Here is a 15,441-nt window from a genome sequence, read left to right on the forward strand (position 1 = left end):
AAATCAGGTGGTTTGTTGGGAAATTTATTAGAAAAGTTCAAAATGAGTTTTTTTTTAAAAAGAATAAACAAGGAGAAATTTTCTACACTCAGAAGTGGCAATAACCCGAGAATGTGGATTTGAGGTACAGGTAATTGTAGAAGAGTGAGAGGGAGATAATGTGCTTTGTACAGCAAGTTATGATCTGGAATGCATTGTCTGTAAGAATAGTGGAAACCGATACAATCATAGCCCTCAAAGTTCAACAGCATATTCAGCTAACGGGTGAAAAGTGCAAGATTGTGAGGGAGGAGCAGGGGAGCGGAGTGGGATGAATTGAGATATAGAACATAGTGATACCGTAGTTATGATAAGCTGTTTGGCCTCATCTGTGATTTGAATATACCATGTGCGCTCTGTAATAAAATTGAATTATTCATTTTAAAACACAGCTTTTGAAAATTGCTTCGTCCTCTGGATAATAGCATTAGACAGTATAATGTCAAGCCAAACGGGCCAGAAAGTTTGTGCTGTATTAGCCGACCTTAACTAGGCCTATAGATAATGTGTACGAATTGGTTTCTGATTGATGGTTGGCAATTACAATGTAAAGGGTGTGTAAACACTTGGCAGGGGGATAAATAAGACGGGACTCTTCTGTCTTGCTCCACATGGTTGAATAGATTGCCAGTAACCAGTTTCTAGGCTGACGTGAACAGCTGTCACTCGATCAAGGTGCTGGATGGCAGACAGTGAATAGGGACCTGCCACAGTGCTTACTCTGTGCTCCTGTGTGCCCAGGTTGAAAGCTACACTTGAAGCAGGGATCAGAGCTAAAAGGTCATAGTCCCAACAGAGTCATAGCCCAAGAGACTCTTAGTCTCAGAGGGTAGGATCGTGGGATGAACCTTCAAGTTCTAGTATGACAGGGTTAAAGGAGGAAAAGCATTGGGGTGGTTGGTAAGGTGACCAATGGTATATAGGAACACGTGGTTTGATATCAAAATGAGCACAACATGTGATTATTCAGTATTTTGATTAAATATTTTCCTTTATTTTGCAGCTGACAGGAATGATGATTGGAGCGCTTGCTGCTGTTCTTATAGTAGCAATTGTTGTATTTTTCATCTACAGAAGAGTGAAGCAATCCAGTAAGTAAAGCCTAGATAGTGCTAACCAAATAGTTTGATATGATAGCATATTGTGCCACCCAGTCCCCACCAAATCACTTTTTCAAAAGTAAAACATTTTCCAAGTCAACTCATTTTTAAAAATTTTCTTTTAAATATCAGTAAACTTGTATTAATTTTCTTCCTTACAGGACACGATTGTGGAACAATGCAATGTTTTTGCAGGCAGATATACCATCTACCATCTTGTGACAGAGCACCAGTAGTTAGACGATATTCACGCTTCAGTCCGTCATTTTAGGGGTTGTGAGCATACTCTGAGCTATGAACAGGAAGTCCGCTATTGTGCAGGCTAATAAAGAACAATGAGAGAGCCCACCTTTTTGCCTAGGTGTTATTTCTTCATTGTGTTAAACATTGTATTGCCCCAGGTTTTAATTTGCTGTTCAGCAGGTTCTGATTCCTCAGACCATCACTGCTAAAGTAGATGCATAATCATAATAACTATTATGTTATTATGAAGTCACCTTCTTTACTCCGTTTCTCTATGTTGGAATATAAGTTCTGTCAAATTAAAGCTAATGCTTCACCATGGCAGTTATGGGCTTGATAAGAATATCTACAATTATTTGGAATCAATAGATTAATCTGCTGGTGAGGTGAGTTCTAGTTACCTGGTTACAGACAAAAACCACTAAATAACAGCAATCACATCATTCAGTTTGAGCAAGAGAAGAGTGGATTCAAGAATAAAATTTTAAACTTTGATGAGGACAATTAGGTATTAAAGCAAAGCCAGCTGAAGTAAGCTGGCAATTTAGATGAAAGGGTAGATCAGTAGAGATGCAGATGTTTAAGGGAATATTTTGGATGCACAGAATACATAAATCCTGATAAGAAAGAAAAATCCCAATGGCAGGAAGCACTGTCTAATTAAATTTAAAAAAAAAGCTCAAGATAGTTACAGACTTAAACCAAATAATTGTGCAAAGGTGGTTGGAAGATCAGAAGATTAGACAACATGAAATATGGCAAAGATTGTTTAAAAGATTAATAAAGTGGGACAAAATCAGTAGAAGAGAAAGCTAGCTTGAAATATAAAATGAAAAGCGTTTCCCATAGTCGTTTAAAGAGGATGAGTTCAGAAAGTGACCATTGGTCCTACTATAGATGATCTCATGAATTCATTTACGGACAATGAGTTGGGTTGAATAGGTATTTTTCATCAATCTTCGTTGTAATAGCTGCAAGTTGTTGAATTGGAAGGGAGGGAGCAGCTCTATTATAATCGCCTGGGAAATGGCACTGAGCAAATTGTTGGAATTGCAGCCTGACAGGTCTCTGGATCATAGTGTCAAGTAGAGTGGTCAGTGAGGTAGGTAATGGATTGTTTTTAATTTTTGAACATTGTCTAGATTTGGAGAAATTAACGAATGTAACTTCTCTATTGGAAAAAAAGAAAGAGACAGAAATCAGGGAACTACAGGCCAGATAACTTAATATTTGAAATAAGGCAGATGTTAGAAGTTAATAGTAAAAACATTATGGCAGGGCACTTGGAAAGATTCAAGGTAATTTGAAAAGTCAACATGGTTTTGTGAAAGGAATGTCATGTTTAATCACTTTTATTAGTTAGTGGAGGTGATAATGTGCTCTGGGTAAAGGGGAACCTTTACAGAGGTGCAGTTCTTTGATTAGAATGCATTTGATAGTTGCCGTATCAAAGGTAATTACAGGGGTAAAAAAGAAGCTCATGGGATAGGGTGTAAAATGTCGGCATGGATAGATTATTGGCTAATGATGATATATATAGGTCATTTTCAGGTTGCAATATCTGATGAGTGACTTGTGACATGGATGAAACAGGTGTCGGTAGTTCAGCAGGCAAGTGGTTGTTGACCTTCATTGCAAGAGGATTTGAGGGTAGGAGCAAGGATGTCTTACTGCAGCTGTACCTTGGTGAGACCACACCTGGAGTATTGTGACGTTTCCTTTTCCCTAGCTAAGATAGGATATACTTGTCATGGTTGGTGTTTGTGTATTGAAGTTTCACCAGAGTGAATCCTTGGGATGGCACTATTGTATGTGTAGAGATTGAATTAGCTAGGCTATGTCTGTTGGAGTGTATAAGAATAAGGCAGGGGATATCATTGAAATGTCTAAAATTCTGCCAGGGCTGGACGAATTCAATGCACGGATGTTATTTCCCTGGCTAGGAGTAAGATGTTTAGAACAAAGTGCCACTGACTCAGGATTCGAGATAAGCCATTTAGGTCTGAGATGAGAGATTTTTTTCAGTTAGGGTGGTGGACTAGAATATTTAAGAAATAAATAGATTTACAAATATTAAAGGCATCAAGGGCTATAGAAGAGTGGGAGTTTGGCATTGAGAAAGAAGATCAGCCATAATCCTATTGAATGGTGGAGCAGGTTTGATGTGTCAAACATGCACTCCTGTTCCTGTTTGTGTTTCTCTCAGGGCTGGGGCATTCACCTTTACAATTTCCATATATGACTTGGATGAAGGAACCAAAAGTGTACTTGTTAAATTGCTGCTTACACTTAGTAAGCAGTGATGTTGTAAAAGTAAGTTGTGAAGAGGACCTAAGGAAGCTACAACAGTTACAGATTGAGTGAGTGGGCAAAACTTTGCCAAATGGAGTGCAATGTGGAAAGTATGAAATTGTCTATTTGGGCAAGAAGTATAATGTGTATTATCTTAATGATAAGAGATTGCAGAGCTTTGCAGAAGCAAGACTCTGGTGTCCTGGTGCACAAATTACAAAAGGTTACATGCAGGTAAAACAGATTTAAGAAAACTAAAAGAATATTAGCATTTATTATGAGGGGTATTGAATACAATTGGTGACACTACTGAGCAGTGTTGTTCTCTTTATTCAAGGACCAATGTGTATGTTTGGAAGAAATTCAAAGAAGGTTTACTAGACTAATACCTGTACTGGAGACACAGTTATTTGTTGTCATCTAATATAGTCTGAAGGAACGCCTGTGACCTAATAGTGTAAGGGAATGGGTGATGGATATAGATATTTTTAATGAATGTATCCAAATATGGTAGATCTTTTGGAGCAGGTGGGACATTACTGCTGCACCGAACAGCCCGTGGCTGACGGATATATTTTGGGGAGGTGCTGACCTAGTGGTATTATCACAGACTCTTAATCTGGAGACCCAGATAATGTTCTGGGACCCAGGTTTCAATCCCACCATGGCAGATGGTGGAATTTGAAATCAATAAATATCTGGAATTAAGAATCTAATGATGACCATGAATTCATTGTAATTCTTGGAAAAACCCATCTGGTTCACTAATATCCTTTAGAGAAGGAAACTGCCATCCTTATCTGGTCTGGGCTACATGTGACTCTGGATCCACAGCAATGTGGTTGACTCTTAACTGCCCTCTGGGTAATTAGGAATGGGCAATAAATGCCAGTGATGCCCTCATCCCGTGAATAAATAAACAGAAAAAATTAACAGCTAGTTGGGTTTGAATTGGATGCATATGTATAGGAAGTGCTCTGGTGTTGCAGTGCCAAAAAGGTCAGAGTTCAAGTCCCACCTGCTTCAGAGGTATGCATCTGAACAAATTGATTGCAAAATATCTGTAAATGGGGAACTAGTCATCAAAGGGGATGAGAAATTTTGTCACTGGCCAGAGTTGTTAGGTGTGCATTTATCCTGGCCGGTGGAACAATTCTGTTGTACTCTTGTCCTTGTAGATGATGGGAATAGAGTTTGGGGGCTTAGAAGTTGTTACGAGCAAAATGTTAAATTATTGGAGCTTGGCACTGTAGTTAGCTCAATTGTCTGGACCGCTAGTTTGTGATGCAAAGTGACACCCAACATCATGGGGGATGCCACCATGAAAGGCCTTTTTTTTCAACCCTCCTTTCTCTTTAATGAGAGAGCAGCCCTGTGATTCTTTGGGGCGATAGCAACTTTAATTATTACATTATGCATTCCCAATCATTCAGTGTTGAGCAAAACTTTTAACATTTAGCAGTTGCTGCAATCTATTCTCAACCCTCCTATGTGAATTTTGTACTATCTGCACTATATTACATTCTTAACCTTGACTGCTTTGTAAAAGTGATTCTGATATTGCACTAAAAATGTTAAGAGCTCAGTAGATTTCTAAAGGTCTGCATAGATGTTCTTCTGGTTCAATTACCTACCGGCAAATGGAGAGGAATCCTGCTTCATGGTTCAGCTTAGCTTTCAGGTTAAATCAGTGACTTTGGCAAATGTTAATTGAAGACATTAACTCTTCCTGCATGAGAAAAAAAATCTTTCTATTCTGATCTTTTAGCTCTTGACACTTTTGCGAGCTGGTTTGCAAGCCACGTAGAGTACATGGAGACTCTTGATTAAATTTGAGATGTGCAATTGCTTTTCCTAATGAGGTATAATGAACACAGATGGAGATTCCCGTTTCTATTTACTGTACTCTTTACAAACCTGTAGTATCCCTCACAGTTTTCCATTTGTGAGTACTCCACATTACTATTAGATTAAATATCTATGGATAACAAAGGTGAGTATAGAAAGCAGGATGAAAGGCATGGAAAGTGCTTCTGCCTGTTTTGTTCTGAGCAAGATCATTCGAGTCTGGTCTCAACACACCTGCTTCCTCAGATCATGACTGATAGAATGCTGCACTGAAGACAGTACCATCTTTCTGATGAGACAATAGACCGAGATTCTTTACCCTTTTTGGTGAATGAGAATCTGTAGCATAGGCAAATGTGATTGTCAGTTTTGCATAAATGTAAGCGAGGTGGAAGACCAGACAATTTTAATGCTGGTTGGGGGATAAATAATTGAGTGAAACCCAGAGATCCGCAGTCCCCTTTGGCAACAGCACAGGAGCCAGTATTTGTGATATGAGTGGAATATTCAGTCATAGGGTCAATACAGCAGAGCCTGACCCTGCTTCAATATGATGTCCACAGCAGTCCTTCTAATTGATGGGCATTGGCTGCAATCGCAATTTTAATGCTGAAAATATCTCCAAATTCAAAAACAGAAGTTCTTGCTCCGTTTTCGGGTCTGATACTTCTGGCAGTAATGCCAGGGCAGTTTCAGTTAAAAGTCTGTGCGTGTTTTCACAGCTAAGAGTAATGTCCTCCCTATTGAATGATTGATTGCTTTAAGCACTCTTTCTGTAAAAGTGCTTTTTGGGTAATGTGCTCACATCCATGTTTTTGATTTCCCTTGCAGAACAGCAACAGCAGGGTGTGACTAGGTACAGGTTCCGGAAGAGGGACAAGGTGATGTTTTATGGAAGAAAAATCATGAGAAAGGTAATTTTTTGCCATGGGGCCAAATCTGTCAGATGGTTTGAAAAGGCCTTTAAGGCCTACCTATCTTGTGTAATTACTTCACTTCCTGCCATTTAAATGTGTTTACATAGATGTTATATTTGTTCTAATCTGTTATGACTCTGAGTCAGTGATATAGTTTCCATTTCTCTGCCTTTGATACTGAACGGTGAAACATTTCCACCAAATGTTATACCTTGAATTATTTTAATTTATGATGGAGAGCATTTGTGGGGAGGGCTAGGGAAATTGGTGGCAATGTGAGCCTACACTAATAACAGCATGGTCTTATTTAGATGGGATCATAGAATCCCTATAGTGTGGAAGCAGGCCATTTGGTCCATTGAGTCCACACTGATCCTCCAAAGAACATCCCACCCAGACCCATTCCTCGCCCTTATCCTATAACTGTACATTTCCATGGCTAGTCCATCGAGCACACCCTTTGACATTATGGGCAATTTAGCACGACCAATCCACCTAACCTGCACATCTTTGGACTTTGGGAGGAAACTAGAGCGCCCGGAGGAAACCCACACAGATACAAGGAGAATGTGCACACTCCATACAGAGGGTCACCCAAGGATGAATGGAACCTGGGTCTTTGGAGCTGCGAGATTGCAGTGCCAACTACTGAGCTACTGTGTGACTTTGTTGAATGGCTGAAGTTTGTTCCTGCTGATTTTTGACATATCTGTTTTGGTATTGCCAATTACCTGTTGCAATGGTGTGTGATTTTTATTTTACAGTTATTGGTGCAATTTATTTGTTTTTCTTCTCTCGGAGTTAGTCTTGTGTACAACTTAGGCTGATGGAATGTAAACTACTCGCACAGCTCCTCTTCCTTCCTCTAAGAGGTCCTACATGAAATGAATGCAGATTATTAACCCAAGATTCCAGTGGGAATGGTCCGCAAACCAAAACAACCTGCCCAAATTCTGAGATAGTGGGAACTGCAGATGCTGGAGAATCCAAGATAATAAAATGTGAGGCTGGATGAACACAGCAGGCCAAGCACCATCTCAGGAGCACAAAAGCTGACGTTTCGGGCCTAGACCCTTCATCAGAGAGGGGGATGGGATGAGGGTTCTGGAATAAATAGGGAGAGGGGGGAGGCGGGCCGATGATGGAGAGAAAAGAAGATAGGTGGAGAGAGTATAGGTGGGGAGGTAGGGAGGGGATAGGTCAGTCCAGGGAAGACGGACAGGTCAAGGAGGTGGGATGAGGTTAGTAGGTAGATGGGGGTGCGGCTTGGGGTGGGAGGAAGGGATGGGTGAGAGGAAGAACAGGTTGGGGAAGCAGAGACAGGTTGGACTGGTTTTGGGATGCAGTGGGGGGAGGGGACGAACTGGGTTGGTTTAGGGATGCGGTGGGGGAAGGGGAGATTTTGAAACTGGTGAAGTCCACATTGATACCATTAGGCTGCAGGGTTCCCAGGCGGAATATGAGTTGCTGTTCCTGCAACCTTCGGGTGGCCTCATTGTAGCACTGCAGGAGGCCCATGATGGACATGTCATCTAAAGAATGGGAGGGGGAGTGGAAATGGTTTGCGACTGGGAGGTGCAGTTGTTTGTTGCGAACTGAGCGGAGGTGTTCTGCAAAGCGGTCCCCAAGCCTCTGCTTGGTTTCCCCAATGTAGAGGAAGCCACACCGGGTACAGTGGATGCAGTATATCACATTGGCAGATGTGCAGGTGAACCTCTGCTTAATGTGGAATGTCATCTTGGTGCCTGGGATAGGGGTGAGGGAGGAGGTGTGGGGGCAAAATCTGTGCTGTTTGGTGGCTTGTCTCTGGCAGTGTAGAAATGGCATTGTATTATATTGTTACAACAGGAATCTTTTATTGGAGACAGGCACAAAACAATAATATGTTCTAAATCATGCTACACAGTATCTCCTGTGTGTGTTTGGACGAATGGGAAGTATTCTGTTACACAATCTGTCTATGCTTGATAAGTACAGCGTAAAAAGTGTGGGATATATTGGTACTACCTCATAAGCACCAGAAGGTGGTGCTTGTTTCTTACAAATGAACACAAATTTAGATTAGTGTTCTAGGTTTGAATACTTCACTGTTAGTCTTGTGAAGTTTACTTTGAGTAATAACTCCACAATTTTGGGAACCGTTTCATTGAGATTTTCAAAGGAATTGGGAGTTAGTTGTTGGGTTCCCCCTTCTTTATCTTTTTACACTTCTGTGTAGGTTATGTTTTATTGTTGTTTCATCCAAGAGGTAGGAAATATTACTTTCTCCTTTATCAATCTCTTTCTTTCTCTTTTTCCTTAGCAATGTGTATTAAGGTTAACTGCATTAATGACCATAGGTTGGTGCTGTTCTGTATGGAATGAAACACCATCATTGCATTTATCCATTGCACCATAGGTTTAGATTTCAGGTAGATGTCACACCATCCCTTCCTGAGACCACCACCTGCCCCAGGTGTAACAGAGCCTGCGGAAGTTGTACTGGACTGTACATCCACCTAAGGACTCACTCTGAGAGTGAAAGAGAGTCGTCGTTACTTGCAAGGGACAACCAATAATGATGAGATGTTTGATTGTGTTTTATGACTTTAGCTTGTTAATACTAAAATTAATTGCGCAGATGGTAGGATTTTGATGGAGTTCTTCTAAAATGCATGATTTAATCATTTATAAGTAAATTACCAGGTTGCACATAAAAAGCAAATGGAGTAAGAACACTTAAACAGTACAGAATGATTTTGCTGCTAATTAATCTGCATTTCTTTAAAACCCAGGTGAAACTGTCTACCTCATCACTGGTCGGGAACAATGTGCCTCGTCAGAGGTTGAGGAAGAGGCAGAAGGTACTGAACCTGGCTAGAAGGTACATCCTGTGCAAATTGCTTTAGTTTATTAATAATTAATCCTAATGAAGGGGAGGGAAGGGGCGAAATGGTGGACTCTGTGTGACACCTGCTCAGTTGCTCTCTTGTATCTCATTAGTAATGATCTGAATGGATATTCTGTGTCAACTAGTGTCTCTTCCTCAATTAAGCAACATCATTGTTTATTAAATATCTTCCATTTTAAGATATATCATAGAAACGCCATTGGAAATTGGCTCAAATTGTTCTCTCCTCCAGTACCTTATGGCTTTCACTGTGATTTGGTTACAACAGCAAGTGTTGAGATCCAGGGAGAGATTGCCAGTGAGACCCTGGAGTCCTAGTTCCTGAGTGTGTATTCTAGAGATGCATCTGGTTTAATGGCTAGGCTGGAACTAATAAAATGTACTTGAGCACATAGTACTGTATGCGTGGTCATTTTATACTGAGGGTGAGATGTTTTAAAAAGGCTCCCCCTCAATGCATATGATTTTGAGAATGTACAGATAAGTTAGTTCCAATGCCCTGGTCAACATTTCCCTGTCACTGGACCAGATTATTTGCTTATTGATGAGTTTACATTTGTTGTGAGCTCTCTGTGTGTAGCTGAGTTGCTGTGTTTTCTACATTACAGCAGGACTGGACTTCAAACATTCCTAATTTCTTATGCCCCCTTTTGTGTACCTTTGTGTATAGCCTGTCACAGTAAGGAATAAGTTTAGAAGAGTATTTTACAAGACTAATGATTAGGAGTTGGTTTAATCAAATAGGCAGTGAGCCAGAAGCTTGAATGGTTAATGTCATCTGGCCCTGGATGTATGTCAGATTTCAAGTGCTTTTATTGTAATGCCAATGAGTTCTGGCTTGAGTCACAATTCATTTCCACTACCCTTTCCAACCTGGAGTTTTGCACAGTTCCTCACTTTGAAAAGATGCACAGGTGATTTATCCTTTAGCCTGTGGAAAATCTCTGCAACTAGAATTTGAAAACTCTAACCCAGTGTGAATAGTGACGTATTTCTTCCTTTCTGTGCCCTGACATTTTGCTGCAATCATGATTGAATAGATTAAAAATCTGCAGTATTGTGACGAAGAAAGTGGTAGGTTGAAATTTTACGTCAACGTATCGCCGCACAAGGACAAAGAAATGTTTTGTGAATGCAACAGAGGATTGAATAGTATTTAGACACTGACCATAAGGAGAAATGGGAGGGAGTGGCTTGACTTTTCCTGATTTGATGCATTTAATATGAAGATAAACAACATATAGTGTAGTGATTCATACTGGGTTAGCTTGATTGTGGAATTTGAAGGTAATTAAGTTGGTACCCATGTAAATGACAACAAAATTATTGAACAAAATCAACACAGCAGGCTTGGAATTGAACCTAACTTGGCTGCAGCCAACAGAAAAGTGCAAAGATTTTCAGTCAAAATAATGTTTTGTTTTAGTAGATATGACTAAGTATTTTAAAAAGTGATGGTAGCTTAGTGGCAGTGTCACTGGTTTTGGGTGCATGTGTGTTCAAATCCAACGCAGTGGTTGGTGATTTTGATTTCAATTAATAAACCTGGAATACAAGTCAGTCTCAGTAGTGGTGACTGTGATAACTATTGTTGATTGTGGTGAGACCCCCATCTGATTCACTAATGTCCTTTAGTTATGGAAATCTGCCATCTGTAGCTGGCCTGGCCTACATGTGACTCTAGACCCATAGCATTGTGGTTGACTTTGACTGCCCTCTGAAATAGTATATGTAGCAAGCCACTAGGTAAAAGGGAAGTTTGAGCTGGACAACATGTACTGGTCTTTCCAACCAAGCTCGAATCCCATAATGATTTTTTTAAAAATCTGATATAATTTACTTACCTTTGTGGTTTTTGTCATTGCTATCAACAGCTGTTGATAGTTGTACATACATAACACACTGTTGTCCTCAATGTGCCCACATTCTGCTTTTATTCCATCTTCATCCTATTCCTTCCACCCTTTCATGCCACTCATTTTGCTCTTAGCATCTCATCACCAAATTAGATTTCTTCCCTTATGGAAAGAAGTTCTCTATCCATGAGTATCATAAACCAAAGCATACAGTGTCTCCAAAATCATATACAAACATTTGCCAGTTGTACAATTATGAATTTTGCTGTTCTAAACTTGGGTCATGCCTGGAGAAACGGGTTGCTGTAGGTACCTCACTGGTTATGTAAATAACGGGAATAATTTAACATTGCATTCCAAAATTGTGTTGAGGCATTTTTGTGCACTTTGGGGTGATTGCACTGATGTTAAATTAGGTCTGGAGATCATTAAATCCCAGACACTAAATGTTTCTCTGCCCTTTCCATTCTGTTGTAGCAGCAGTATCTGTCAACCTTTTTGACAGCCTTAAGTGCATTATGTGCTCCTGTACTCATTAGAGTTTAGAAAGATGAGAGGGAACCTCGATGAAACGTACACGATTCATAAATGACTTGACAGGTTGGATGCAGAAAGGTTGTTTCTCCCTTGAGGGAGAATCCAGGACCAGAGGGCATGCCTTACAATAAGGGTTTACATGTTTAAAGCAGATGAGAAGGAATTTTTTTGAAGATAGTAAATCTGTGGAATTCTTTACCACAGAAGGCCATGCAGGCTGGGTCATTAAGTATAAATAAGACTGACGCAGACAGATTCCTAATCTGTAGTAAGGCAGAAAAGTGGTGTTGAGGATTATCAAATCAGCCATGATTGAATTGAGTAGTGGAGCAGACTCGATAACTGAATGGCCTACACTTCTACGGATTTTATGGGTTTCAGTACCTCTATCGCAGAATTCCAAGTGGTGGTCAATGTTGGACACAAGTTGCAAATTCTCAGCTGATTATTAATTCTATGCAGGGTGGCAATGACAACGCTTGAATTTAAAGTTGTGAAGTTTGACTGCTACTGTTGAATGTGGTCTTGTTGAATTAACAGAAATTGTCATGTTGGTACACTGTGTTCCTGGCAGGAATGGGAGTATTTGGTTTGGACCTACATATTCATTGATAACCCTCGTCAGTCAGAACTGTCATAGGATTTTTTTGTCTTTATTTTAAATATTTTGGGGATAGTATTTTGTGGAAGTCCAGTGTTTCTATTGTACAATCACCTCAAAATATACTGCCTTAGAAAGAGAGCATGAACAAATGGTATGATTTGCTAGAAATAATTGTCCACAGGGATCGTCACTGAGGGTGGGGGTCTTGAGGATTTACTAACAGTTGGTGCGCATGCTAATAGATGAGCTGTTTGGTGTAGTGCTGATGGAGACAAGTATTCAATTGTTTTTAATTATTATTTACAACTGTTATTATTTTCAAAGTATCTCAGCATTTTAAAAAAAACTAATTGCAGTATTAATTTTTTTGTTGATTTCTTGCAGAATACTCCGACTGAAGAAGGAGCCACCAACCTTGCAGCCGAAAGAACCACCGTCGTCACTTCTGGAGGCTGATCTGACCGAATTTGATGTTAAAAATTCCCACTTGCCTTCTGAGGTTCTTTACATGCTCAAGAATGTTAGGTAAGCATCCAAGTATGTAGTGGCATTTCACCTGTATAATTAATGCTGCGGCTCTGCAAATTTGATGTTCCTTACAGGGCACTCATACTTATTTCAGGGTTGTTTAACGTATCAATAAACCCTTTGAGTAATATTCAGAATGTTGAAACACATTAAATAATGTCTGCTGTCACTCAGTGGTAGCCTCACATGTGAAGTTTGTACATCACTCAGGAAACACTACTGGGTTAACACTGTTCAGACAAGTTGCTAAGCTGAGGCTGTGTTAACAGTCCAAGGTATATGTAATCATAACAGTTGGAGAATATAACAGTATGGCACATGGCCCTTCAGCCCATCTTGTTCACGCTGGTCATTTAAGCATCCACCTACTGCAGTCCCATTTCCCATCACGTGGCCCGGAGCCTTGTTGCAATAGTGTGTCGAGTGTTCATCTAAATACTACTTAAATGTTGTAATGGTTCCTGCCTCTATCACCCTTTCAGGCAATGTGTTCCAGATAACCACAATCCTCTGGGTGAAAATATTTCTCCTTAAATTCTTTCTAACCCTCCTGCCGTTTACCTCAAATCTTTGCTGGGTATTAATACCTCTACTAATGGGAATTTTTATGCTTTTCATCATGTATGTCCCTTCCCACCTTTTGTACTCAAAACAACGCCTCTGGTCTATTTTCATAGTTGAAACACTCCAGCCCAAGCAACGTCCTGCTAAATATCCTCTGAACCTTCTCCAGTGTAATCTCACCCTTTTGAGATTCCAACTTACCATTTTTTAAGAAGAGCAGGGGAGATCTCCATGGTGCCCTTTGTGATAATTTTTGTTTCTTTTTAGCATTATTAAAATAATGACCTGGTTATTATTACAATGATGTGATGGAATCTTGCTGTGTGCATACTGACTGCTATGCTTTACATGCCAGCAGTACTGTCCCGACACTTTAAAGAAATATTTTGTTGACTGTGAAGTACTTTGGATGTCCTGAGGTCCTACATTTCTTTTGCCAGTCTTCCTTTTTAAACAGTTGAAGCTGCTGACTACAGGATTGCAGAGGTCATGATTAAACCTTAGTGTTCTGGAGTTACTCATTGGAACCGTGAACTTCTCTCTGAGGTTTGACATTTGATCAAGGATGAACTGCTGTGGTGGTGAATGAATAATGGAAGATGGACCTACAGAGAGCAAATGCAGACAGAAAGGAAAGGAGGACTTCAGGATGATGAAAAGGAATAAGATGGGGGGTGAGAACAGGTACAGAATGGGAGGGTTAAAATTGAAATGAAGATTATTGCACATGGTAATGCTTTCTGTAGCAATGCATCTATCTTCATCTGTCTGTCTTTCTCTGTACCTAAGTGATTCATTAGCTGAATCGGCTGTATATTATTGTAGGTTAATGACAGGATTAGTTTTAATACTGACAGTTCTGAGTTAATTATTTCAAAATAAATGTGAGTAGACAACTTTGTAAGACTATTGGAAAGCTATGACTTGAAGTTTAAGCCGCATTATTATTTATGGCGCAAGTTATTTGCCCTCTAAACAAACAATTTTTGAACATCGTAAAGTATTGGTGAAGCCATTATTAAGATTCATTCACTGACTTGATGGGCGCTATGGTAATCTGATTGCGGCGTAGCACCTATACCTTAAAAAAAGTGTATATAATACTATATTTAAAGTGGGGGTGCTTGGCAGTGTAAGCAACAACAATTTTCAATTGTATTGCACCTTTAATAAAATTTTACAAGGTGTTTTGTGGAGGTGTTTCCAAGGAAAATGAACAGAATGAAAGAAACTCGGGCAGCATGGTGGGTCAGTTGTTAGCATTGCTGCCTTACAGCGCCAATTTGGGTTCAGTTCCACCCTAGGATGACTATCTGTGTGGAGTTTGCACGTTCTCCCCGTGACTGTCTTGGATTCCTCTGGGTGCACCAGTTTCCTCCCACAGTCCAAAGGTGTGCCCGTTAAACGGATTGGCCATAGGGATGTGGAGGCTGTGTGGATTAGCCATGGGAAATGCAGGGCTACAGGGATAGAGTAGTAGACTGGGTGGGCTGCTGTTCAGAGGTTTGATGCAGACTCGATGGGCCAAATGGCCAGCTTCCACGTCTTAGGGATTCCAAGATTAGGTTAGGTGATTAAATCTTTGTCAGTGAAGTTTTCCTAAAGATGTACCTTCAAGGAAGAGCAAAAGGCAGAAATGTATAGGTAAGGAATTCTGGGGCTTGGACATAGTGGGCTGAACATACAAATGATTAAAGTAGTTCACGGGTTAGTAATAGAGCCATAGTCGTACAGCACAGAAACAGACCCTTCGGTCCAATCACTCAATGCCAAACATAATCCCAAACTAAACTCGTTCCACCTGCCTGTTCCTGGTCCATATCCCTCCATACCTTTCCTATTCATTTATCCGTCCAAATGTCTTTTAAACATTGTAATTGTTCCCACATCCACCACTTCAGGAACTTTATTCCACACACAAACCACCCTGTGTGCTTTTAAAAAAAAAAATTGCCCTCGTGTCTTTTTGTCAAATCTGTCTGCTGTCATCTTAAAATCCCCTTAGTCTTGAAATTCCTCATCT

The 15,441-nt window shown here is 40.1% G+C and overlaps 1 protein-coding gene across 2 annotated transcripts in view; it reads left to right on the forward strand.

Moving 5' to 3' along the window:
- The window catches only part of pnpla7b (patatin-like phospholipase domain containing 7b), a 322,850-nt gene that overhangs the window by 38,806 nt on the left and 268,603 nt on the right, over positions 1–15,441 (forward strand). For both annotated transcript variants that reach the window (XM_048558715.2, XM_048558716.2), the window contains 4 exons: positions 1,043–1,130; positions 6,354–6,436; positions 9,214–9,302; positions 12,711–12,851. In XM_048558715.2, the coding sequence (XP_048414672.1) occupies positions 1,043–1,130; positions 6,354–6,436; positions 9,214–9,302; positions 12,711–12,851 (401 nt within the window). The remainder of the gene's footprint in view (positions 1–1,042; positions 1,131–6,353; positions 6,437–9,213; positions 9,303–12,710; positions 12,852–15,441) is intronic.

This window comes from Stegostoma tigrinum, chromosome 29 (assembly GCF_030684315.1).
Source record: "Stegostoma tigrinum isolate sSteTig4 chromosome 29, sSteTig4.hap1, whole genome shotgun sequence".
Lineage (NCBI taxonomy): Eukaryota > Metazoa > Chordata > Chondrichthyes > Orectolobiformes > Stegostomatidae > Stegostoma > Stegostoma tigrinum.